Source organism: Bubalus kerabau, chromosome 7 (assembly GCF_029407905.1).
Source record: "Bubalus kerabau isolate K-KA32 ecotype Philippines breed swamp buffalo chromosome 7, PCC_UOA_SB_1v2, whole genome shotgun sequence".
NCBI classification, from domain to species: Eukaryota; Metazoa; Chordata; class Mammalia; order Artiodactyla; family Bovidae; genus Bubalus; species Bubalus kerabau.
This window is the reverse complement of record NC_073630.1, coordinates 62,706,142-62,730,872: the sequence shown is the minus strand read 5'-3', so window position 1 is coordinate 62,730,872 and position 24,731 is coordinate 62,706,142. Positions and strand designations below refer to the sequence as shown.

The 24,731-nt window shown below is 37.6% G+C and overlaps 2 protein-coding genes across 8 annotated transcripts in view; one reads left to right on the top strand and one right to left on the bottom strand.

Moving 5' to 3' along the window:
- KLB (klotho beta) overlaps positions 1-24,466 on the bottom strand; it is a 33,946-nt gene extending 9,480 nt beyond the window's left edge. Inside the window, exons 1-3 of the mRNA XM_055588313.1 lie at positions 23,616-24,466; positions 4,183-4,693; positions 1,757-2,025 (exon numbers count right to left, since the gene is read on the bottom strand). Coding sequence (XP_055444288.1) covers positions 1,757-2,025; positions 4,183-4,693; positions 23,616-24,353 — 1,518 coding nt within the window. The 5' untranslated portion in view covers positions 24,354-24,466. The remainder of the gene's footprint in view (positions 1-1,756; positions 2,026-4,182; positions 4,694-23,615) is intronic.
- The window catches only part of RFC1 (replication factor C subunit 1), a 126,853-nt gene that overhangs the window by 605 nt on the left and 101,517 nt on the right, over positions 1-24,731 (top strand). The gene's annotated exons all lie outside the window — the stretch shown is intronic.

Below are 24,731 nucleotides of genomic sequence, written 5' to 3'. Positions count from 1 at the left end.
GAGGGTTTTATGATTAAGGATACTGAATGCACATACATTCAGAAGTTAAATGCTTGGTACATCAAAAATAGTTTCAGAAAAATTATTTCGGAAAGAGCATCGTGCATCTGAGAACTTGAGGATAGCTTGCTACAGTTCTGCCACTATTTGTTAATTAGGCAAGTCACTTTCTGTTATTAATTGACAGGCCTTACTTTCCTCAGCTATAAAATGAAAGATTTGGTATAGGAGGTTTCTAAGGGCTCACCTGGGTCTAAAAGTTGACCTTTTTCATACACTATGCACTGAGCACCTACCGTGTATCTGAAACTGCTCTAGTAAGGCACCCAGCAGGCGGTAAAGCCTCAAACATCTTCACCCTCTTGCGGAGAAAGTTTGCATTCTAGTAGGAGAAACGCGTGATCAGTAAGGAAAATGTGTAAAGTGGTTAATAGAGGATGGCAGTTGGGGAAATGAGATACTGGTTGAAGGGTACAAACTTCCAGTTATAAGATTAACATATTCTGGGGGTCTATTATACAGGATGGTGACTACAGCTAATAATATTGTATTGTATACTTGAAAGTTGCTAAGAAGATCTTAAATTTTCTTGCCATAAAAAAAGAAATGAGGTTTGCCTGTGATGGTATGGAAGTGATAGCTAATGCCATAGTGGTAATGTTTTTGCAATAAAAGATGTATCCAATCAACACATTGTACACCTGAAACTTATGCAATGTTGTATGTCAATTATATCTCAATAAAGCTGAAAAAAAGGAAAATGTGTAAATACATAGTATGGTAGATGTGATGAATGCTATATAAGAAAATAAAGCAGGAAGGGAGACTAAGCAGTGATGGTGATGAAGTTATGCTGTTTGGAGTAGAGGGAAGCCTTCTTGAGAGGTTGACATTTGAGTTACATTTGAAGAAGGTGAAGAATGAGGCAAGTCAGGAGGCCCCACTGGGGTATAAAGACCTCATAAGGCAAATGACCCGAATTTATCATAAATCACTTAAATGAAGGGCCACTAGTAATTTACTTCTGGCAAAACAAAAATCTAGGGAATTCCCTGGTGGTCCAGTGGCTAAGACTCCATGCTTTCACTGCCGAGGGTGTGGGTTCAATCCTTGGTCGGGAAACTAAGATCCTACATGCTACATGATGCAGCCAACAAATTAAAAGAAAAACTGTAAAATTTGTTTCCTGTAATTTTGATACTACTGACAAATGGCTGTCACAAAAATGACTAGAGGATCTCTCTGGACTATATGCAACTTGAGGGCAGTATGAAAAGCTCTCAGTAAGCATGAATTCTTCCCTTCCTCTCTTCTTTCCCCAATGTCCCCTTATAACCCCCAAATAATCATGGTATTTGATATTATCTGATAGCTGTTTCTTAGATGTCATTGAGTAAAATGAAAGGGAATATTGTGTATTATTTGTACCACTTTATCTATGGGGTCGCACAGAGTCGGACACGACTGAAGCGACTTAGCAGCAGCAGCAGCCTAGTTAAATTTGTGGAGCTTCCTAGGTGGCGCTAGTGGTAAAGAACTTGCCTGCCAATACAGGAGACAAAAGAGATGCATGTTTGATCCCTGGATCAGGGAAGAACCACTGGAGGAGGGCATGGCAACCCACTGCAGTATTCTTGCCTGGAAAATCGAATGGACAGAGGAGCATGGTGGACTATGGTCCATAGGGGTGCAAAGGGTCAGACACAACTTAGTGACTTAGTATGCATGCATAGTTAATTTTTAAGTAGCCACTTACCTTAAGGACAGATTCAGTGACACCCCAGGAGAAATCACAGGGAAACTGACCCTGCACATCTGGTGTGGACTCTTTCACAGTGAAACCATTTTCTTGAATGATCTGTTTATAGTAATGTGCTGAAGACTTGGGCTTTCTTTCTTTTTGTTTACTATTAAAATCCACATAAAATAATCCTCGGCGAGTGGTGTAAGCATCCTGCCATTCAAAGCCATCCAGGAGGGACCAGGCTGTGTAACCAAACACTTGTATTTCATCAAACTTGATTGCTGTACAGAAGGACAAAAGCAGATGTTCAGAGGCCTAAACACTCTGGTTCATGTTTACAGCTTCACAAATGCCATGCCAGGAGCAGGATATTGTGAAACCAACCTTTTACCTAATTTGCAGGCCCATTATATCAACTAGAAATTTTATTTTATTTATTTTTTTGAATTTTATTTTTATATTTGAAAAGGGGCAGTTATTTTCAACTAGAATGGTCTTCCCAAGTGAACAACACAGTTAAAGGGTCAAATTTAAAATATTCCTGGTGAGGGAACTAAGATCCCGCGTAAGGCACCACGTGGCCAAAAAATAAATACATAAACTAAAAATAAAATATTCATGAGACTTAACTTAGTGTGCAAATCTGTGTCGGAGGGCATGGTAATTTCCAGAACCCTTTGGGACCAATGCAGATGCCAGCTTTGACCAAGAGTTTCTCATTTCAAGCTTGGGTTGTTTCCCATTTGTGGACAAACTGTCTTCTATGAAACAATCCTCAGGGACTGAAACATCAGCTTTGAGAATGAACATATGTGAATGCAGCTTTAAGGAGGAGACAGAAGCACAGTGATGTAAGAGAACAAGAACTGAGTGGGCCGAGGGGCAGGAGGGGAGAGGGCTTGCTCTATTGTGCTCCTGGGCGGGGCTATTGGACAGGTTTCTCGACCTCAGTTTTCTCATTAGTATTGAAAAAGATGATCTTTCAGAAATTTTCTAGCTTTACATTTAACAACGTTTAGGAATTAGATAAAAATTAAATATGCAATAAAAACAACAATGGTTCAATCAAACATAAACCTTTGTTCTTAAAAGCTTTCATTTTCTCATGGAAATGTCTCCTTTCTGCACTTTGGGGGTTTTATCACAGAATTTCTTTTCCTAAAAGGTAGAATTGATGTCAAGAGATTCTAATGAGATAAATGTTTCAACAGGCCCTGGCTCTCGTGCTTTGGTGTCATAGGGTCCTGTGAAAGGAGGAATGGTAATGCCTAGGGAATGACACCACCTCTGCCCAGGCTCTGTGAACAGAGTTCTCTGCTCTGGAGGCCCCCATGTGCACAAGCCCTGGGGCTGGGCCTGGCACAGCTCTATTCCATGCGATCCTCCTGCAGGTTGGAACAGTAGTGTCTTGCTCTCCCTGGGGACCTTCCCTGAACACTCTGTACAGAACCAGGGATTTTTTTCTTGAAGTTTGTGATTTTTGTTTTGGCCATTCCATGCAGTTTGCCATGATCTTAGTTCCCTGACCAGGGATCGAATCCATGCTTTGGCAGTGAAAGCAGGAAGTCCAAACTACTGGATTCCTAGGGCATTCCCTTCAAGCTTGTGACTTCTAAGGAGAGCTACAGAGTTGTAGAAAGAGCCACCGAGAATTCCTTTATATGGGAGAGAAATGGAGCCCAACTCTGTAGGGGACAGAACCATTATAATTAAAGCTTGTCTTCTGCTCCATTATTTCAATCCGCCACCTGCAGATGTCACTCCCTGAGTAAATGGAAAAGGAATGAGAGGATGAGCAGGGCTTAGAGAAATATCCAGGAACAATAGAAATTGTTCAGCTTAGCCATTCATGGCTCATTCTTGGTATTCAGACTTCATCATTGAGTCGTGTAATAGAGTAAAAGGAGCACAATCAAGAAAAGCTTTCAGCATCTTAAAACTGTTAAACTTTGGACATGTCTCCTTTAGCACTGTGGCTCACACGGTAAAGAATCTGCCTGCAATACAAGAGATCCAGGTTCAATCCCTTGGTCAGGAAGATCCCCTGGAGAAGGGAATGGCAACCCACTCCAGTACTCTTTCCTGGAGAATTCCATGGACTGAGGAGCCTGGTGGGTTACAGTCCATGGAGTTGCATAGAGTTGGACACTTTCTTTTCACTTTCCTTTAGCATTGTGTTCTTTTTGAAGGAATGAAGCAGCATCTTGTTGCCAATTAAGGATGTATCTACAACCTAAAATTATTTTGCTTTCAAGCTCATTTAAAAAGGACATAAAGCTGAAAAAAAAAAAAAGGACATGAGAGTAACATAAAATTCTATCATCACTGCACAATAGAAAAGTCCAACAATACCAGCAACCTATTCAAAGGTGACCTTAAATATCCTATAGCAAAAGTATTTGAAACAGTTTTTAAAATTGAGCTAATGTATGACCAACCTTGAAGAACCTGGTTGAGGAAGTTCTTCATCATGTAGATGGCTGTGGTATCCTCTGTTTTTACGTGACTGTCCGTGAACCAGCCATTCTCAGTAATCAAGATTCGGGGATTGCCATATTCCAGTTTAATCCAGTTTAGCACATCTCTTAAATTGAGTGACACATTTTGTCCCAGTTTAGCCATAGTGTTGTGGGGCTTGAAATTGTTGGGTCCAAAGGAAAAGGCAAAGAAGTCAGCTGTGCCCCTCACCTCATTCTTCTCTGCTTCAGAGAAACGAGGTAGAATGGAGAACAACTGCTTTCTCATCACTTCTGGATAGTCGCCATCCCTGTGGATAGGGTTGGCAAACCACCCAAGCACAGAAACCATGGATTGTTGGCATTTGAGTATATCCATTGTATTTTCTGATCTGTTTGGTTCAATCCAATGGGATCCCAACGTGATTGACAGCTGACCCTTCTGATGTGGGCGGAAATTTCTGTTGTAGTTATGCCAAATTTTCGAATGAGCCTAGTAATAAGAAAATATTGTTAATCTTTATTGCTGTTACTCACAAGGTTGTGACTTGGCTGGTAGAAGGTCTTTTCATGGATAAATTAATGAATTGCTGGGTGATGCAGGGGGAAGCTGCCAGAGAACTCTGATAACTACAGAGTCTGCTCTCTGTTCACTTCCTCCATGCTTCCAACTTAAAGGCTCCCCTGTAAGATCACCGAGTGGCAGGCAGAGAGCCCTTGTCCAAGCTCCATCTTACTTTTTCTCTCCCTGTCTCCCTTCCAGGCTGCCTTGGGGCTGCATGCAGGTGAGATACTATATAGATTACAGGGTTTTTTCCTCTACATAAAAAGACTCTGAGCAGTGATCTTTCACTATTCTACAGAATCTTTTGGCACTAAGTTAGAAATGCAGGATAACACAGCCTTTAAATTCTGTAAATGGATAATAACAGAGCTCACCTCTTATTGTAAGATTTGAATGAATTAATGTACTTTAGGAGAGTACCTGGCACAGAGTAACCTCTATATGAGCCTTAGCTATTATTACTGTTATTACAAAAGGGTGGCAGGCATGGTACAAAACAGAAAACCAGTGGAAATAGTGTAGGATTTGGGGTCAGCACACTGGGGCTTCACGTTGAATTACAAGCTACAGTGGCCTTTGACAAGTCACTTAAACTTTCTGAAATCTCTTTTTTTTTTTTAATTTTTAAACTTTACAATATTGTATTAGTTTTGCCAAATATCGAAATGAATCCACCACATGTATACCTGTGTTCCCCATCCTGAACCCTCCTCCCTCCTCCCTCCCCATACCCTCCCTCTGGGTCGTCCCAGTGGACCAGCCCCAAGCATCCAGTAGCGTGCATCGGACCTGGACTGGCGACTCGTTTCATACATGATATTATACATGTTTCAATGCCATTCTCCCAAATCTCCCCACCCTCTCCCTCTCCCACAGAGTCCATAAGACTGATCTATACATCAGTGGCTCTTTTGCTGTCTCGTACACAGGGTTATTGTTACCATCTTTCTAAATTCCATATATATGCGTTAGTACACTGTATTGGTGTTTTTCTTTCTGGCTTACTTCACTCTGTATAATAGGCTCCAGTGAAATCTCTTCATATCTTCATCTGTAAAATGAAGTTAAAAATAATAATCCCCTTTGTAAAGTTGTTGTCAGATGCAGGGCTAATGTATATACTGATTATGTAGCATAGAATAGAGCATCCAGGAGCTACTGCCTAAAGATGGGTGTTATTATTGGTCCCCCTGGAGTTTACATTTCCAGTTGAGCTCACTTAAAACAAAGCCTCATGATCAGTCCAATCTATTTAGTAGGTACTTACTGAGTGCTGACTCAGTGAATGCCTGTCTTGCCTTGCCTTGAGAAGCTGAAATAAATAGTACAGGAACCTGCTCTCAGAAGCCAATGATCTCAATAGGAAAATAAGACTAAAATGTGTGAAAGAGAAATATATAGCACCACATAAAATAAAACAGTAAATTAAGCCAGTAAAGAACCATGGGGTGTATCAGAAGGAGAAGCAAAGGTTAAGGATTCCAATTAATGGCTCTAGGCCAGTTAAGGGCTTCCCTGGTGGTTGAAACAGTAAAGAATCCACCTGCAATGTAGGATACCTGGGTTCGATCCCTAGGTTAGGAAAATCCCCTAGAAGAGGGTATGGCACCCATTCCAGTATTCTTGCCTGGAGAACTCCATGCACAGAGGAGACTGGTGGGCTATCGTCCATGGGATCGCGAAGGGTCGGACACAACTGAAGCGACTAAGCACACACACAAGCCAGATTAATGCCCAAGGTCTCTATCCTGTCCTGGGAAGCCAGAACTTCCTGGGGAAATGAACACATTTTCAATAGGCTTCCCATATTTTTCTACATTTGCTTCTTTTTGCTCCCCTTCTCTACAAGGAAGGTGTTTTAAAAAATTAATGCACATTTAGTGTGCGTTATGTAGTCTATTGGACATCATTGTGTAGTCCATTCACTTTCCTCTTCTCAGCACCTGACTTGCTTGCCTCTTCATGTCTCTTCCTAAATCTGCCAACTTCTCCTCTATTTGGATGCTTCTAGAACAAAAGCACAAACCCTTACTGCTTCTAACCCACAAAGTCAGCTTTCAATCTGTTCCTTTTTTTTTTTTTTTGCTCACTGGAGGTGTTTTATCATATTGGGTTGAATTATCCAGAAGTGCCTTTTTGTAGGTCAAAAACAATAAAATATGAACAACGATTCAATCCTAACAGATCCTGTGGACATTAAAAATGCTCCATAAACTCTTGTTAGGGTGGGGAGAGAAAGACATTAATGTAAGGGGTGAGGATTTCAAAAATGATGTCTCCTTGCTTTATGCAAGAAGAGCTAAATTAAACAATTTCGTGAAAGATTTTCTGAAGAAGGCGATGCCTCCAGCCATTACCTCTATCTACCTGTTCTTACTCAGCTTTCATTGGAAGATTCTGGGACCACTTAGCAAGCACCCTAATGTTCTTAAAGATCCTTCAAGAATATTCTTCTCAAAAAAGTGTTCAGGCTGTAGCCTCCTCCCCTGCCTCCAACCTGAGGTTCCAGTTTCTGGAAGGACTCTCAGTATTGCCGGGGACAGACTCCATCTGAAGTGTTATCAGCTGCTCCAGACTTTTCTGGGGCTGGAATCACAGCGGATCTTAACTGCATTTTTCCTGATTTGAAACAAAAGCAATTGTGCATTGCTAGAATTCAAAGGGAGGCATTCTTTGCTTATTCTAATCCATCACTTAATCCTTTGGTAGCCTCAGTGCTTTCGTCCATAAAAGCCCCAGTGATCAGTAGTACGCCTCCTGTGGGTGGGTGTGCACCTCTGATGTGTAAACGGTAAAGCACTAAACACATGTAAGATTCTGAGCCATAAACTAGCTGCCTGGCAAATATGATGTCATCAGACACTAAAGGGAAAGTGAGTTGAAATTAGTATAATGTATTAAACCAGTCCCAATAGCAATTAACCAGTTCTAATAGGAAAAAACAAGAAGGGAGAATTTTCTTTGAAATAAATATTCTACTGCATATTTCAGTGATTAAATGAAAGATGACGTAAGTTGAGATAAAACAGACATGTATCTTTGCAATAGTTTTCCAAGCAAGTTTTCTGGAAATATAGATCTCTCCATATATCTAGATACACATGTTGTTATGCCCCAAGGTGACCTTGGTGTTTCACAGTGTCTCTTTCACCTTTGCTGCTATTTGCATAGGCTATCAAGGTATCTAGGGTTATCTTTGCTCTGGGCTGAAGAGAGCCTCTCCATTCTCATGTAGAGAATGGGGGAGGTTCTTTGTGCAGTATTTATAGTTATAACTTGATCCTGTTTGCCAAGTAACCAGGTGAAAAATATTGCTCCAAAAGAGTGAGTTTGACATAACTCTTGATGAAACTGGAATATCTATGCGCGTGCTTTGGCCCAATGCTCATAAAGGAGGTCTGCTGGGGAAGCTGGACCACAGTTGGAGGGGGGAGTGCAACCTGGGCCCTGCAACCTTGCACAACCGTCATTCTGTGATTTTCCAAGGTTACCCTCTATCTTGTACAAGGCCATCTACCTTTGGAATGATTGATTTAAGGGAGCTTCAACCTTTGTTCTTTAGATTCAGTAGCTTAAAGGAGAAGTCCGCTTTTTCTTTTTGAGGCAGATAGCAGGGCCTAATGTCACTGAGAGACAGCCAGGGGCCCAATATCTCATTCTGTTCCCTCCTCTAATCTAACATAGCAGTTCTCTGATGCCACGGGAAGTCCAGACACGTGATAGGAAGCAAATAAGATAGCTGGACAACTTTAGAAACAAAGATGAAGAAGGGGTTAGGGTCCGGAAGACATGGTGGAAGGGACACAAATGGAAGGCAGTGCTTTGGATGGCATGTATTGAAGAAACCTAGTACATCACACGTGGCTGTATTTAAGGAAGGCCCAGTCATTGGTCAAAAATTAAATTTTCAAATCTGCGTATGGTTTTAGTCACATTTTGGCTGAAATATTTGCATGTGAACTATAAACTTGTTTATTGTTAAACCTGTTAAATAAAGTATTAGCACCATTAAATAAAATTTACTTTAAAACTCCACAGAGCACATTGTTTTCATATTTCTGTTTCCCTCCCAGCTTTTAAAAATATATTTCTCAGCTAAAGTCACTCTAACATTTTCCATGTTATTTTTAGTTTTCATAATAACCTTAACAGTATGAGTTGGATAAAATATGATTTCCTTAGTCATCTCCCTCTTTTAATAAAAATTAGCTTGTTTTTCCTTTCCTGTCTCCTTTCCTCTTTCCCTCCTCCATCTCTTTTCTCTCTCTTCGTTCCTTCTTCCCTCCCTCACACCCTTTCCTCCTTCCTTTTTGCCATAATAATATAATGACTCACTTTGGTCATATAGCTTTTAGTTTGTTTGAATTGTTTCCTTAAAAAAAAAAAACAAACAAACCCAGGAATGAGCTACCTATTTTTTTGAAATGCCTTACTTATTTCCAAATTGCTTTGCATGCATTTTGTCCTTCAGCGTGACTGTTTTTCAACCATCTACTTGGAATCATTGATTGCTCTTTTGGGGGGTAACTGGCAATCAGGAATGCTATGTAAGTGCTGCTCGCCTGCGTGGTACCACAGGGGACAGGACCTGGGTCTTGAGAGCAGGACACCTAGGCTTTGGCACTGGCCCTGCTACTAACTTTAAGGTCTTGCCTCAGTCATTTCCCTCTCAGCGGCAGTCAGGTCCCTCCTTCATTATACTGAGCTAAAAATAGACAATCCAGAATATTATTGTGAAGATAGAACAGGTGATATACTTAAAGACCTTGTGAAAACCACAGAAACCTAAATTTAAAGTACTTTAAAGGAGGAAGCTGGAAATTATTTAACTTGCTGTGGAGAACGACTGTGGGAAGTTGTGTGGGCACGACCAGTGTTTGCAGATGGCGCTCCCTGAACTCTCAAGGCTCCTGGCTGTCAGTTTTGTCCTCCTCTATTTTTGTTGCTGCTGACTGAGTTTATTCATTGTCCATTTGGGCTAGAATTAATTTCTGTTTGATTCATTTTTTCATTCACCTAGCACTTTAAAACAATTTTTTATTTTTACCCGGCACTTCTTTATATTAAGTATCAAGTTTTCTACTAGTTACAATCCTGCTCTTCTAAATTATTTAATATTCATTCATTCCACATTATTTATTGGGTGTTTAAGATATGTCAACTTTATAGTTCATTGCTAAAAAGATTGTATGACTATTATTTCCTTGAAATATATTATGTGATTGTTATTTTCTTATTATTTTTTGGACAGTCTTGAAACTCTCAGAAACAATCTTATGCTCATTATTCTTAGGAGAGAATTTAAATATTAACAAAAGTTATTACCTTTCATAAAGAAGATATTTACCCATTTAATTTCTAATGGTTTGAATTCATGTTTTGTATGGTTGGAGTAAAACAGATCATGTTAAAATTGATTTTCCTCCTATTTTCTTTTCAATCATTATATCTTCAACTTATTCTTACAAATCATTGATTGTTATCAATTTGCATAGTGTCAGGATTTCCCCATAGAAGTAATGTAAAAACTACTCTAATATATTTTTTCCTGCAAAAAAAGGTCCGATTATTGTCATAGAATTCTAATTTCAATTTTAATATTACTAGATTAAACTAATGCCTGAGCCAGAATCTAAGCCTGGCAACACAAAGAAGAAAATGTTTAGAATAAAGGCAATAATTTATTAAGGGAAGCATCTGTAGGTTTCTCCAGATATTAGGTGGGCACTTAGAAGAAATCAATATCAGTAAATTGGTACCTTACTGAAGTTCAGATTACTTGCCCAAGGAGAATATTTGCATGCCAACTTTGCAGAAGGCAGAATGACATTTTAAGTTTTCTGTTATTATTAAATTGATAATAGTGATCCTGTTAGTAATATTTTCATGCAAAAAGACTGTATCTCCAAGTATAACTGAAGCCAAAATGGCCTGGGTTGGAGACTTGAAGCCTTTCCTCAGAATTTAGAAATAAAAAGTTAAAGATAGTCAATATAGAAACCACTCTGAAAATTACAAATAATATAATTATTACAAAAGTAAAAAGAAGACCTACCACTTTGGGGCTTGCCACAAAGGCAGACTGGCTGTGAACCTAAGGAACCTAAAACTTCAGGGCTCCTCACTGGCCTGAGTCCCCACGAAATGTCCTGGGTGGGGTGGAGAGCCAGACAGTTTTTGGAAACGTTTCTAATTAAGTATTTCTGATAAATTCCTTGAAGAGACCTCAGAAAATAAGGAATCTGAATCTCTAGGACTACAATTACTCCAGTAATTTGTTGTAGTATTTTTCTCATTCTAAATAGATGTTTAATTTTGTACCAACACTTGTGTTTATGATTTTGTTTTGCTTTTTTTACCCTTTATGTAAATTTCAGGCCCATGCAACATAGATCCACTCTTGGCCTACAGGCTTCTTAAGTGTAGGGACTGTATCTATTTTGTTCACAGTTTTACAAACAGATGCTCAGGGGAGAGCCTGGCATAGAATACTTGTTGAATGAATGCCCACTATGGATCAGCTAGTTTGGTGGTGACCTGAGATACATTGTTGATAATACAGCCTCTGCAGAGCAGGTTTTATTTTTCCCATTTTAGAGAAGAAACTGAAGTTTACAGAGACTGAATAGTGATGGATCCAGGATGTGAACCCAGGCCTCTCTGAACACGATACTAAACCATCCGGTTTTCTCTATGTCCCACCAGTTCTAAACTTTGAATCTTGGGGAAAGGCCATTTGACATGAACCACGACAGACTGTTTTAAAATTACATTTTCTTTCTGCTGCACTTGGTGATTAAAAGAACTAAATAGTCTTAGAATGAGGGTCTCTTGCCTGTTGAGAATAAAATATCTATATACGTGTCTGAAATTTAGGATCATGTAGAAAGTTCATGGAGGACCTACCAGTGAATTTGGGATTTTCAGAAAACCATGCTGTTGTCCAAGTGCCCAGTACAGCATGTGACATTTATGTGTAATTCCCCTCTTTCCTAGAACTGGCAATGTTGACATTGGATATTGTCCTCACTGGTGTCAGAGGCTAAATGAATCCCCTAGGAACCATTTTACACTTGACTGCCTTGACTGAAGACGGTGATCTGTACACCATTGGCAGTGTTAGACTGAAAGGGCAGGGATGCTTTGGTTGCATAGCACTTAGCACAGCATCATCTTTGCACAAGTCTTAATTAAATAGTTCCTTAAAGGTGAGGGACTTTCATGATAGAATAGAAGAGTGTTTAAATTGCAGAATCATAGAAAATTTATAATATAAACAGTAATAAAAATAAACATATATCTAGTGCTAAACATACTGAGCTTTTTAATACACTGTCTAGGTTTGTCATAGCTTTCCTACATCACTTTGCTAACAAAGGTCCGTATAGTCAAAGCTATGGTTTTTCCAGTAGTCATGTATGGATGTGAGAGTTGGACCATAAAGAAGGCTGAGCTCTAAAGAACTGATGCTTTTGGTAGTGCTGGAGAAGGAAGGCTCTTGAGAGTCCCGGGGACAGCCAGGAGATCAAACCAGTCAATCCTAAAGGAAATCAATCCCAAGTATTCATTGGAAGGACTGATGCTGAAGCTCCAATACCCTGGCCACTTGATGAGAAGAGCCGACTCATTGGAAAAGACTCTGATGCTGAGAAAGATTGAGGGCAGGAGGAGAAGAGGGCGATAGAGGATGAGATGGTTGGATGGCATCATTGACTCAATGGACATGAGTTTGAGCAAACTCTGGGAGACAGTGAAGGACAGGGAAGCCTGGCATGCTGCAGTCCATGGAGTTGCAAAGAGCAGACACAACTTTGCAACTGAATAACAGACATTTGTGGTTCAGTCAATAAAGATACTAAGCACTATTCTAACTACTTTCCATGTCCTATCTCATTACAGTCCTCATTTAAATCTCGAGAGGTAGGTACTATTATTATTCACATTTTATAAGAGAGCAAGGGAAGAGAGGTTAGGTGGTTTGTTCGTAAGTTAAGTCAAGCTGAGGCTGTATTGCTCCAAGTTTTGTGTTCTTGCCTGCTAATTAGAGGTAGAAGATGGACTTTAGAGATCATTCGGTCTAATTCTTCAAAACTCTTTGTTACGGAAAAGATGCTGAAGCACAAGAAATAAGTAACCTGCCCAACATATCAGTTAGTGCAAAGCTAGAATTAGAGCTAAATCCTTCAACCTCTAGGTCACTGTCATTTCTGGACATGATGTACATTAAACTATGTGCTTTCAAAACAGACATTTATATCTTAGACTCAAAGGTGATTGAACAGGCTGTGTAAATGCAAAGAGTATGTAACAGACATGGCACAAAAAGGAGGGGCAGTACACTGAGAAAGACATGTGACAGTGGGTGCCAGGAACACTTTAAGAGGACTTCCCTTGTGGCTCAGCAGTAAATTCACCTTCAATGCAAGAGAAGCAGGTTTGATCCCAGGGTTGGGAAGATTCCCTGGAGAAGGAAATGGCAACCCACTCCAGTATTCAGGCCTGGAGAATTCCATGGACAGAGGAGCCTGATGGGCTGTATAGTCCATGGGGTCGGAAAAGAGTCAGACACAACTGAAGGACTTTCACTTTCACTTTTCATCCAGCCTTACCAGCTGGGACATTATCTCAGTCCCAAAACAGAGAGTTCATCAGCATTACCTCCTGTTCTGCTTAATTATTTTTTTCCCCTTAAAGAAATTCCACACAACAGTAAAAGCAAGTTTAGAGAAATCATTTTTACTTCTTGCTTTCCTTCAACCCATGGCTATTATTTTATCCTTTTCTTCACAATTCATTCATTATGGTGATTAATTGTTTAAATTCAAGTCTATAAACACTTAACAAAACAAGGCAGCTTTGCACAGTGACACTATTGTAGCCAATTAAATTTATCTAAAGTGCAATTGTTGCTAATTGAAAACTTTTCCCAATACCCTGCTTAAAAACAAACAAAACAGCAAAAAAAGCATACAAACAAATACAAAGAGAAAACAAATAACAAGGCACTTTAGTAGGCATTTAGAAAAAATATTAACAAGATAGCTCCTGCCTTCAGGTGACCTATGACCTCTAGTAGGAGAGAGAAGTACAGAAAGAAGTAGAAGAAAAATTAGAAATAATAAAAAAAATCTTAATGTAATAATATGATTCAAAGTTTTAAAAAATGTCTGTATGTGTAAGCTTATATATATAGAGAAATATATTTTGACATTGAACAAGCTGCTAGCATTGTTAGTTCTGGGGTATGGATTTAGGGAGTAAGAAAAGAGAAGACTGTTTATTTTTAACTTTATGTCTTTCTGTATTGTTTAAATGTTTTGTAGTAAAAATGCATTATTTTGAAATTTTAAAAAGTCAAGAGACTAGGTTGAAACAGATGTTTCCTGTCAGTGAATTTAATTGCTCTTTGCTATCACTTTTCACCTTCTCTGAAGTTCCAAAAGTCTCAAAAAAAAAAAAAAGTGACTTAAATAAAAAGTTCTGTTCTTCTGGATTTCATTATATATTAAAGAATTTTTTTTTTTTTTTTTACTCCAGAATAACACGTTGATATTTAAAGGTAAAACGAGGAAGCATACAATAACATGTGATTACCAGGTAAAATGAACTGATAACAGTAAACCCAATCCTTTATTTAAGACTCAGTCACAGAATCTCTGGTCAAGATATGATGCTATAGAGAACCAATGAATGGATTCCTCAAAAATACTAAAGGATCCTGGTTTTCACCAGCCTCAAGGCTCCCCCAATTTTTAGGCAGCACTATTAGAACACCCAGGAAGTCACTTTCATTACTTCTGTGATTCACTGTTTATTGGTTAGTAAGTTAGAAGGTTCTAGTCTATTCTCAGTGTCCCTCTGCTTTTCAGCAACAGAATAGCTGTTAATGTCCAATAATTTTAATTACTCCTTTTTCTTTTAATATAAGCTATTTTCTAATACTGAGTTTTCTCAGTAAGATTTTTTGTGTGCAATTAAATGACACATGTATTATATTATAAACTAGTATAATGTTTCCCTCAGTTCATAGTTTCATCGTATTCACTGTTTCCGTTAGTTACAATATTTTCAATCTCCAGTTGGGCCTAATTTTCCATGTATGAGAGCATTCATATCAAATCAAGCTGTTTAAATACGATCACAATGTTATTCTCTGAACATTTATAATTACATTTATTTAAACCTGTTAATCATTCACTGAAGTATAACTTTTTCTACTTAATGATTAGAAAAGGTAAACACTGGTCTCTTGAGGGTTTTAAAATACCAACTGTCCTCTACAAATAGTTTTTTTACTAGACTCTTCTGTCAAACAATGGTATTCTGGTTATTGAAACTCTTTGACAATTCTTATCCAAAAGCTGTTTTAACCTTGTATTCAAATTTGATTAGAAACATTGTTAAGAATACTATTTTTAACTTGCTTGATCGCTATTTCCTATATCTTGTTAGATGTGTCTTAGTTGTTAGATGTGTCTAATAAAGATGAGTTGGGATTATAATATAGGTACTGTGGCGTTCCCTGGTGGCCTAGTGGTTAGGATTCTGGGTTTTCACTGCCATGGCCCAGGTTCAATCCCTGTTGGGAAACTGAAATCCTGCAAGCTGCTCAGTGAGGCAAAAAAAAAAAAAAAAAAAAAAAAAAAAAAAAATATATATATATATATATATATAATATATATATACACATATTTGTGTACATATAATGTTTTATATATATACCATGCATTAGCTAATTAAATGAATAATTATGTTAACATTTTTAAACTTTAGATGGTATTGCCAAAGGCACACATATATGAGTAAATAGCACTTTAATGGGACATTAAAGTTCTGACAAATAAAAATTAAAATCATGGGACAAATAATAAACCTTATGATTAATGCACGCATTAGGGATAAACTGTTCATAGATTTTGTGGACAAATAAAACACATAGCTAGATTGTTTTGGTCTTTAAATAAGCAAAGTGAAGTCAAATATCTATCAAGTCTGCATCAACACAAGTGGCTGCCATGGGGTTGTAGGCTGTAAATTGTTCTTTTTTGCTGAGGCTAGGTAGCTGATTCATGTCACCTAACTTGCTAACTTGTATTCAGACCGATGAAATTTAAATTTTGGATCTGACACTTATTGTGAGTTTAAAAAAAAATGCATTTGTATAGTTGTGTAATCTCACAATTATACAAAATACAAATTTCTGTGGGCTTCAGTTTCATCAACTATAAAATGCCTATAAGAATACCTACCTGGCAGGGTTGATGTAAAACTTAAATGAGATAACATATGAAAAGCGGGGAAGGAAATGGCAACTTAGTATAGTTTCTGACACAATAATAGGTATGCAATAAAATAGTTTTATCATAATAGCTATTAAGAATAGTATAATAGAATATAAAAAAGTTATCTGTAATAATTGTCTCAAGTGCCCATTTTAAGAATTCAAACCAGTTTCTGTCCTTTATCCCATTTCTGTGTTATTTTTCCTTTGTTTTGTTTTTGGTGTTAGAAGGGAAGTGGTGGAAGGTAGCAAGTTAGTTTTTTTTAATGTTCTCATGGACAGAAAAGCTTGGGCAAGTTTTTTAGCTAGCAGATTGAACAAAAAGTAATTTTAATATATTGTTGTCTTGCAACCCAACTTTAACAAGGGAGCTTTTAAAAATTCCTTTCTTTTTTCCATGGAAAAAACCGTTTCAGATGATCCTTGAAGGTTTTGCTTCTCTGTAACCAAGACAAGCTAAAAAGTGCTCCTGCTAGAAACTCCATTTTGAAATATTATGCTTAGTTTTCAAAATATTGGTGGGAGGCTGGGCTGAAGAGATTTAAAAATGACATTTAATCCATTTAAATGTGCCTACCAAACAGGGCAGCCTTCTTGTTCAAGAAAACAGTTGCAGCCATCTGTTGCCAAAGAAGGCTTAGCTGTAAATCATGTGAATGATGGCTTTTTCACAGCTGTTTCTACAGTTTTAGCACTAAATTTTGGTTAGGAATTTTGACAGAATCCTTAAGAAGCGTACGATGTAAAGATGACTGTTTTCTTTTCAAAATACAAAATAATCTCTTTACTTTCTTTATGTATTTTTTGCTTTTATTTTTATTTTTTGCTTTTAATTGTGAAAATTGTCATAACACATAAAGGTAGAAGAATAGTATAATGACCCCTGAAAACACATCACTCAGTTTTAAGAGCTGTCAACATTCTGTACCTTGTTTTGAGATGGGCTTTCAATGTAAACTTTTTAATAGAAGCAGGTATACACAATGAATTTGCATGTTCTGAAAAGACAATATGTTTATGCCAGTATCTGGCTTGGTGTGTGTGTGTGTGTGTGCGTCTGAAACCACTTTTATTCAATTACAATTTTAAATCCTTTATGGGGCAAAGCAGATTTTCCTTAAATAAAAAATAATCAGTTGAATTATTTATTGAATACCTAATACATATGCAGCCTTGTGTGACCTTCTCTGAGGGAATGACGCCAGTAAATGCCAAGACAGAGTTCCTCAAAGAGGTGGAAAAATAGGGCATAAATCAAGTCGTATTCCAGGCTCAGGAACAAACTGGTGAGGCCTTGACCTCAAGTAGAGTTTCCCAACATATCTTGTCCTGAAAGCCTCTTTCACAGTATTAAGCAATCTCTTGAGCCCCTGAGGAATTTAAAGATATCATTTCATCATTTGTGTGTGGTATACAAACAAGTGTTGACCTATATTTTCTTTTATGTAATTCTATTTCCTAAAGATTGTACTGAAAAGTTTATTTCAAATAAATTTAAAATATTCAGAAAATAAAATATGAATATTTAAAATACTCGTACATAAAGATAAATATTGGCATTTTCCCATTTAATGAATAGTTTTATGTTACTAAAATTATTTTAACTACATAATAAAATGTATTTTATGACACATTTTTAAATGACACACTGTGTTTGGTATTAGGACTGAAAAAAGTGAAAAGTGAAAGTGAAGTCACTCACTCGTGACTGATTCTTTGCGACCCTGTGGACTGTAGCCTGCCAGGCTCCTCCATTCATGGGATTTTCCAGGCAAAAATACTGGAGTGGGGTGCCATTTTCTTCTCCAGGGGATCTTCCTGACCCATGGATCAAACTCAGGTCTCCTGCATTGCAGGCAGAGTCTTCACCCTCTGAGCCACAAGGGAATCCCACTGAATATATACTCAAATACAGAATAAAATTTACATATTCATCATGGTTTTCCAAGGCTGGTACATCTATATCTTTTTGTATGGAATGTGATATTGGGCATAACAAAGATGAACATTTTTTTATTTTAAATGTCACATATTTAAGGATATTAGAAAACACTGGTCTTTCATATATAATAGGATATAAGATATCCTTTCAAAATAAACTTTTTTTCACTTTCTTTTTTTCTGGCCAATCATCTTATGGGATTTCAGTTACCCAACCAGGGATTGAACCCTGGGCCATGGCAGTGAAAACACCAAATCCTAACCATTAGACCCCCAGGAGACTCCCCTCAAAATAAATATTTTTAAAGAAAAAATAATTAATAATACATGTGGTACTTGGGTATACAAACAAGCCAGCAAAAAGCCACCACGAAGTAATGCTTTGTGAAACACAAAGTTATGGCATCAAAAATTGATAAATATTAATATATTTATAATATTGCTTCTATAACATTTTGTCTGAATTCTTGAATTTTACTCTTAAAAAAGAACAAGTGTGCAAAAATTAAGTTTATTGTTTTGTTCATAAATAACTATATAAGAGAAATGGGTTGGGGCAACTCTTTCAAGTATTTTACAAATAGCACAAAACTAGTAGGAACAGTCTTTATTCCCAACGTGTGAAAAGCCAAACTAGATACAATCATCAATGTTATTTTCTCATTTAATATTTTTTAAAGCATCATTTGTTCTCCAAAATCATCCTGGTATGCTATAAATTAGGGTCTGTGTATGGGACTTAACAAGTCTGGTGAAAATCTCCTTGAGGTGATTCTGTAAAACTGAGACAATTGTATGTCCCTCATATTGATTGTATTTCAAAGTTGCTGTTCTTTACGTTTCACATCTTTAACCAGTTGACAATTTATAACTTTAAGTCAGTGGTTTTCAAGAGAGGGAAGGGGGGGAAATTTTGCATCCCCCCTCAACTCCAGGGGACATTCAATAATGTCTGGAGACAATTTTGGTTGTAACCCTGGGGACAAGCATGCCACTGTCATCTAGGGGATAGAGGCCAGGAATGCTGCTAAACATCCTACAAAGCACGGGACAGCTCACGTGGAGGAAGAATTATTTGGCCCAATATGTCAACAGCACCCAGGTTAAGAAATCCTGGTACTATGTACACAGTACACATCTATGACAGATAGTAACTTAAAGCCATGAAATGATCAGAACTATCATAGAAGCTGGCAGTATTTAGTGGTGTAATAAACTGAAGGAGTTACCATCTTATGAGCAACCTCATATCCTCCACCTCCCTGTGTGTTTACTCAGAGGCTCTCAAATATTTCATTTTAAGGTGGGGGAGGGGAGTAAAATTCATATATTTAAATTATTTTGCATATTTGTTGATTTACAGATAGAATAAAAACAGATACCATTACTGACTTCATTAACATGAAAACTTCGTGCTTTGCTGCTCTCAGGCATGCGTGCATAGGCCAAACAGGCTAGAATCATGTCTCTGGGATTTTAAAACCTGATTTTGGGACAGAGAACTCTTTCCTCTACAAAGGAGAGTATGGGGCAAACCCACAAGAAGAAATGAACAAGAGAGACTAAGATAAAGGGCTTGTGAGGGTGTCCTAGTTACTGGGTCCATTCATCCCTGTGATTTGGTTACAGGAAATTACTCATTTTTACTTAAGTCAACTTGAGTTAGGTTTCTGTCTCTTGCAACCAAGAATCCTAACTTATAAAACACAGCACTGAATAAATATAAGCAATATTTCAAGAATTAGCTAGAATGCAATGAAATACGAATTTTGAACCTGTGGTTGGTTCTTTGATTACAAGGTATAAGATAGAAATCCCAAACCATTCATTCCACAGTATTAATACCTAGCTGCTGCTGCTGCTGCTGCTAAGTCGCTTCAGTCATGTGCGACTCTGTGCGACCCCATAAACGGCAGCCCACCAGGCTCCCCCGTCCCTGGGATTCTCCAGGCAAGAACACTGGAGTGGGTTGCCATTTCCTTCTCCAATGCATGACAGTGAAAAGTGAAAGTGAACTCGCTCAGTTGTGTCCGACTCTTAGCGACCCCATGGACTGCGGCCTACCAGGCTCCTCCGTCCGTGGGATTTTCCAGGCAAGAGTACTGGAGTGGGGTGCCATTGCCTTCTCCAGGGAGCCTGGTGGGCTGCCGTCTAAGGGGTCGCACAGAGTCGAACACGACTGAAGCGACTTAGCAGCAGCAGCAGCAGCAGCAGCCTTAGCTCGCACGCACAGAGGCTTCGTGAAGAGGAGTAAGTGAAGGGAAACGAAGTCGCTCAGTCGTGTCCGACTCTTTGCGACCCTATGGACTGTAGCCCACCAGGCTCCTCCATCCATGGAATTTTCCAGGCAAGAGTACTGGAGTGGGTTGCCATTTCCTTCTCCGTGGAGAGGAATAGTAGCGTAAAATTAAGACCCTCTTGGGCTTCCGGGGTGGCTCAGACGGTAAAGGATCTGCCTGTGATACCAGAGACCTGAGTTCGACCCCTGGGTCAGGAAGATCCCTTGGAGAAGGGAACGGCTACCCACTCCAGTATTCTTGCCTGGAGAATCCCATGGAGAAAGGAGCCTGGTGAGTTACAGTTCATGGGGTCACAAAGAGTCGGACACGACTGGGCGAGTTTCCCTTTCACAAAGCGCTCCTAGTACTGCGTTATTACGGAGTGTGGAGTACTAGGGGTTAACGTTACTGATGGGGACAGGAGTGTGGCCAGGAGGGAGGAAATGGAGGCTGGGGTTGTGTCTTGAAGATCTTGTGAAAACTTGGGACTTCATTCCTAAAACTTTGGAAAGCCACTAATGGATTTTATGCAAAGGAGTGACATGATGCTTGAAATGTCATTGTATAAACAGAGATGATAATAGGTACCTGGGAAGGTTGTTGTGAAAATCATAGAAAATATTTAAAGCTATGATTACAGTGCTTAGAGATGGTCAAGGCCAAAGAATGCACCCTCTTTGTGTCCAAATGTTAAAAACTCAGAGTGGAGCATCTATTAGTAGGTATCATTGTGGCAGATTTTTACCTGAGACTTAGCTTGCTCTAAGGTAATCCCCAGATATTCAGTAAAGTGAAATCTAGATTCCAGGTCAGTCTCAGGACTGGCTAGACCATTCAGGTTTCCTGCAAACCAGAACATTTAAGACTGAGCTGGTGTTTTCAACATCATCCTGGAACTAGGCTACAAAGAGCCACTGTGAAATCTTTTCAGTACCTGAGGACTGGGGAATAAAGTGGTCTATAAATGACTTATGAATTTAGTTTTATATTAGTTGTTTTTTTTTAACTCAATAAATGTTCTTGGACAAAAAACTAAGCCTAAAGAAATGCTTCTTCTGGGTCACAAGTTGGCATAATAAGGGAGAAATACTTCATTGCAACATAAAATATCAAATGAATCTTTTCTATGTTAAAGGAAGGCGAGAGAGGGGGTAAATGAGAAAATCTAGTTCACCCTGGGCTGTCAAACTATTGCGAGATTTCTCTCTGGTGCTATAAGTCACTGGGTTATGCAGTAGATTTCACTTTCTGACTGATTGCAAGGGACCCCTCATGCTCCTTATGTAGGTCAGTGATTTAGAAACGTAAAGGGATAAAAGTAATTATTTGGAAAATAATTAAAATGTAATCCTTTTATTTTAAACAACAAAATTTATCTTCCTATCTAATTTTATGTTAAAGACAGAGTTTATTTCAAATTACAGAAAAATGAAAAATATCTGAAAATATAGCTTTGATAGAATAAGTTTGGAAACAGTATCTATTTGTTAATTAAAACTTTTTTTCTGTGTGTTTTTATCAGATAGTTTTTAGGGCTTTAAATTAACCACTGAAACATATTCTTCATGATAATTCTAATTGTTAACATTTTTCCAGGTAGGTGACCAAAAACTTTTTAACAATTTAGAATATTTTTCTTTATAAAAAGGTTAAATAAGCATATATGCACATGTGTATATTTGCATAGAAAGCTTTATAAAGACTATATGAGATACTACTAACAGTAGTTTCCTTGAGTTTGGGATTATCAGGTGCAGAGGGAGGGATAAATTTAACTTTCACCTTATATTCCAATTTACAAAAACATGTATTATTTTAATAATTTAAAGAACTAAATAAAAGGAATATTTTTCTAAAATATATATGCATAATCTTCATAGTTAATAGCTGTATGCTTTCTCCCCTTTGAGGTCTGTTTACCAAATCACAGTATACCCATACATTAATATTTGTTCTGTATACAAGTACAGTCAAAGATACCTAAATGACCTTGAGATTGTAATGCAATATGTTAACTGAACTGCAAGGGCACGTGTGACTGAAACATAGTGCAATGCACATGTATAATAATCCAAAAAGTTCAAAAAGGAAAGAAGGGTTAACAGGTATTTTTGTATGTGAAAATTTAGACATGGAGTAATTTTATGTTCCTATACATTTTTCTGTTTCTATATATTTAACATTTGATTATTAAAACATCAAATTACTTCTCCTAGCACATTATGAAACCCTACTAGTAAAGCTTTTTTTATTTTCAAAATGTAGCAGGTGTCCAGAGTAATTTATTTTTTCCAAGTAAACTATTTAGATTAAAAATTGAAGCCTGATTCTAGATATTAGCCTCAATGTAAGACAAAACTCTTGAAAATTCCTGAAAGATTGCTCTTTTAAAAATATTCTTAATATAGATATTCTGTGTTTAATAATGTTGTAATTTATAAATTCCATGGTCACAACAGCTCATTTTACTCTGTAACGGTGGGCAACTTATTTAATCTCACTAAGCTTCAGTTTCCTCATCTTTAAAATGGGGACAATAAAGGACCTAGTTCATAAGGTTATTATGAGGATTAAATATGATAATACATATAATATGCTTAATGTCATTTGTGGTAAATAATAAGCTCTCAATAAATATTAGCTATTATTTTGCTTACACTTCACTATTCTTTTAATCATTTTAGCATTTCCCAACATAAACTCTAGGTTTTGAAATATACTCCTTTAAAACACTTAGTAGAGCATTTTCTTTCCAGTTGTTATATTACTAGTTTAATTTTAACTCCTAGAACAAATAGTCTCATCTTTTCTGCCATGTAACACAAAATCAACTGTGGAATACATTTATTTCAATTCTTGCATTTAATATGTATTATCAGTTAGCTAACATTTATCTACCTCATTATTGCTAAATATCACTAAGAATAGCAATATCAACAAAAAATACATGTTTGAAATGGTCATGCCTTAACATTAAGTTCTGAATTGGTTGCATATGGTCAGAAAAAGGGTTTCAACAATTAAATTTATGAAGGACTGGCTTTCCACAGAATGAAAGTAAACTCATATTCTTTCTGATGTATAGCTGTAGATTTAAGAATAGTTAATTTAAAAAGTGCAATATTTAAGGAAAATAATTGGGTTAATACAGTAATATTAGCTTAGGTAAATAAAACATGCTCTACCTTAAGTATGAAATCTGAGGATAGAACTTGTGAATTAGACTAAAATTAGTTGAGCTGATTTCAATAAAAAGTTATTTAAAGGAAACATACATTTTCATAGAGTTTCTTTTAAACTCCTGCTCTTTATATTCTGAAAGTATACTATGAAGTCAGCTGTACAGTACCTTGATCAGGTTGTGTCCCACGGTGTAGACAGCTGCTAAATTTCCCTTCTCTCCAGGAGCATGGATACCAGTCCCATACCCATGCCAAGCGACTAGATATGGGTTGTGAATTGTAATCCAATATTTGACACGGTCCCCAAATGTCTGGAAACAGTATGTGGCATAGTCATTGAAGAAATCTATTATGGTTTCATTTTTCCACCCTCCATATTTTTCCTGGAGTGCCAAAGGCAAATCCCAATGATATAAAGTAACCATAGGTTCAATGTTTCTAAGTACCAGAGCATTGAGAAGAGTATCATAATACTGGAGACCTTTTGCGTTGACAGCTGATACTATTCCACTTGGGAAAAGCCTTGGCCAGGAAATTGAAAATTGATAGAAAGAAACACCTATAAAATCCAGGGCTGATAAGTCCTTTTCCAGAAAAATGTAACTGTCACTGGAACTATTCGTGCTGTTGACATTTTTAAGGTCAGTATGGATGAAGTGATCCCATATAGAAGGTCCTTTTCCGTCTGCCTTCCAATTTCCTTCCACTTGAAATGCTCCAGTCCCAACGCCCCAGAAAAAGTTTTTAGGAAAAGTGTCATAGAGAAACAGCTGACTTTCATTTACCGGACTGAAATTAGGATTTTTAGACCATATAGTTCTTCCGTCTCCAGAGAATCCAGTAACAGCTCGTAGGAGGATAAACGCTGACAGGATGACAGATCTTTGCAGTCCCCCGCTGGACATTGTTTTCCTATAGCGTATGTTTCTTTCATCGGTGCTGAAGAAAATCCATTCATTCCCTGGAGATCATACCGCACAGCCTGGCTTCATTTGCCACTAACTGCTCGACTGTCTTATCAACGCTTCAGTAAAAAAGCTTGTGATTGTAAAGCTCTGTCAATGATTAGCTTGAACTGTGAGACTTAGGATGGGTCAGGGAGAGCAACGTAATTTGAGGGAGGTGGCTCTATTGCAGTCACCAGCATGTTGCCTTCTCTCTTATTATTGCAAAAATTATATGGAAATGCATCAGTGACAAATAGTTCAAATGTGTAACTTATATACAAACAAGGAAGAAAATGCCATAGTTTCTTTGTCGCCTTTCATAGTTATGCAAATCTT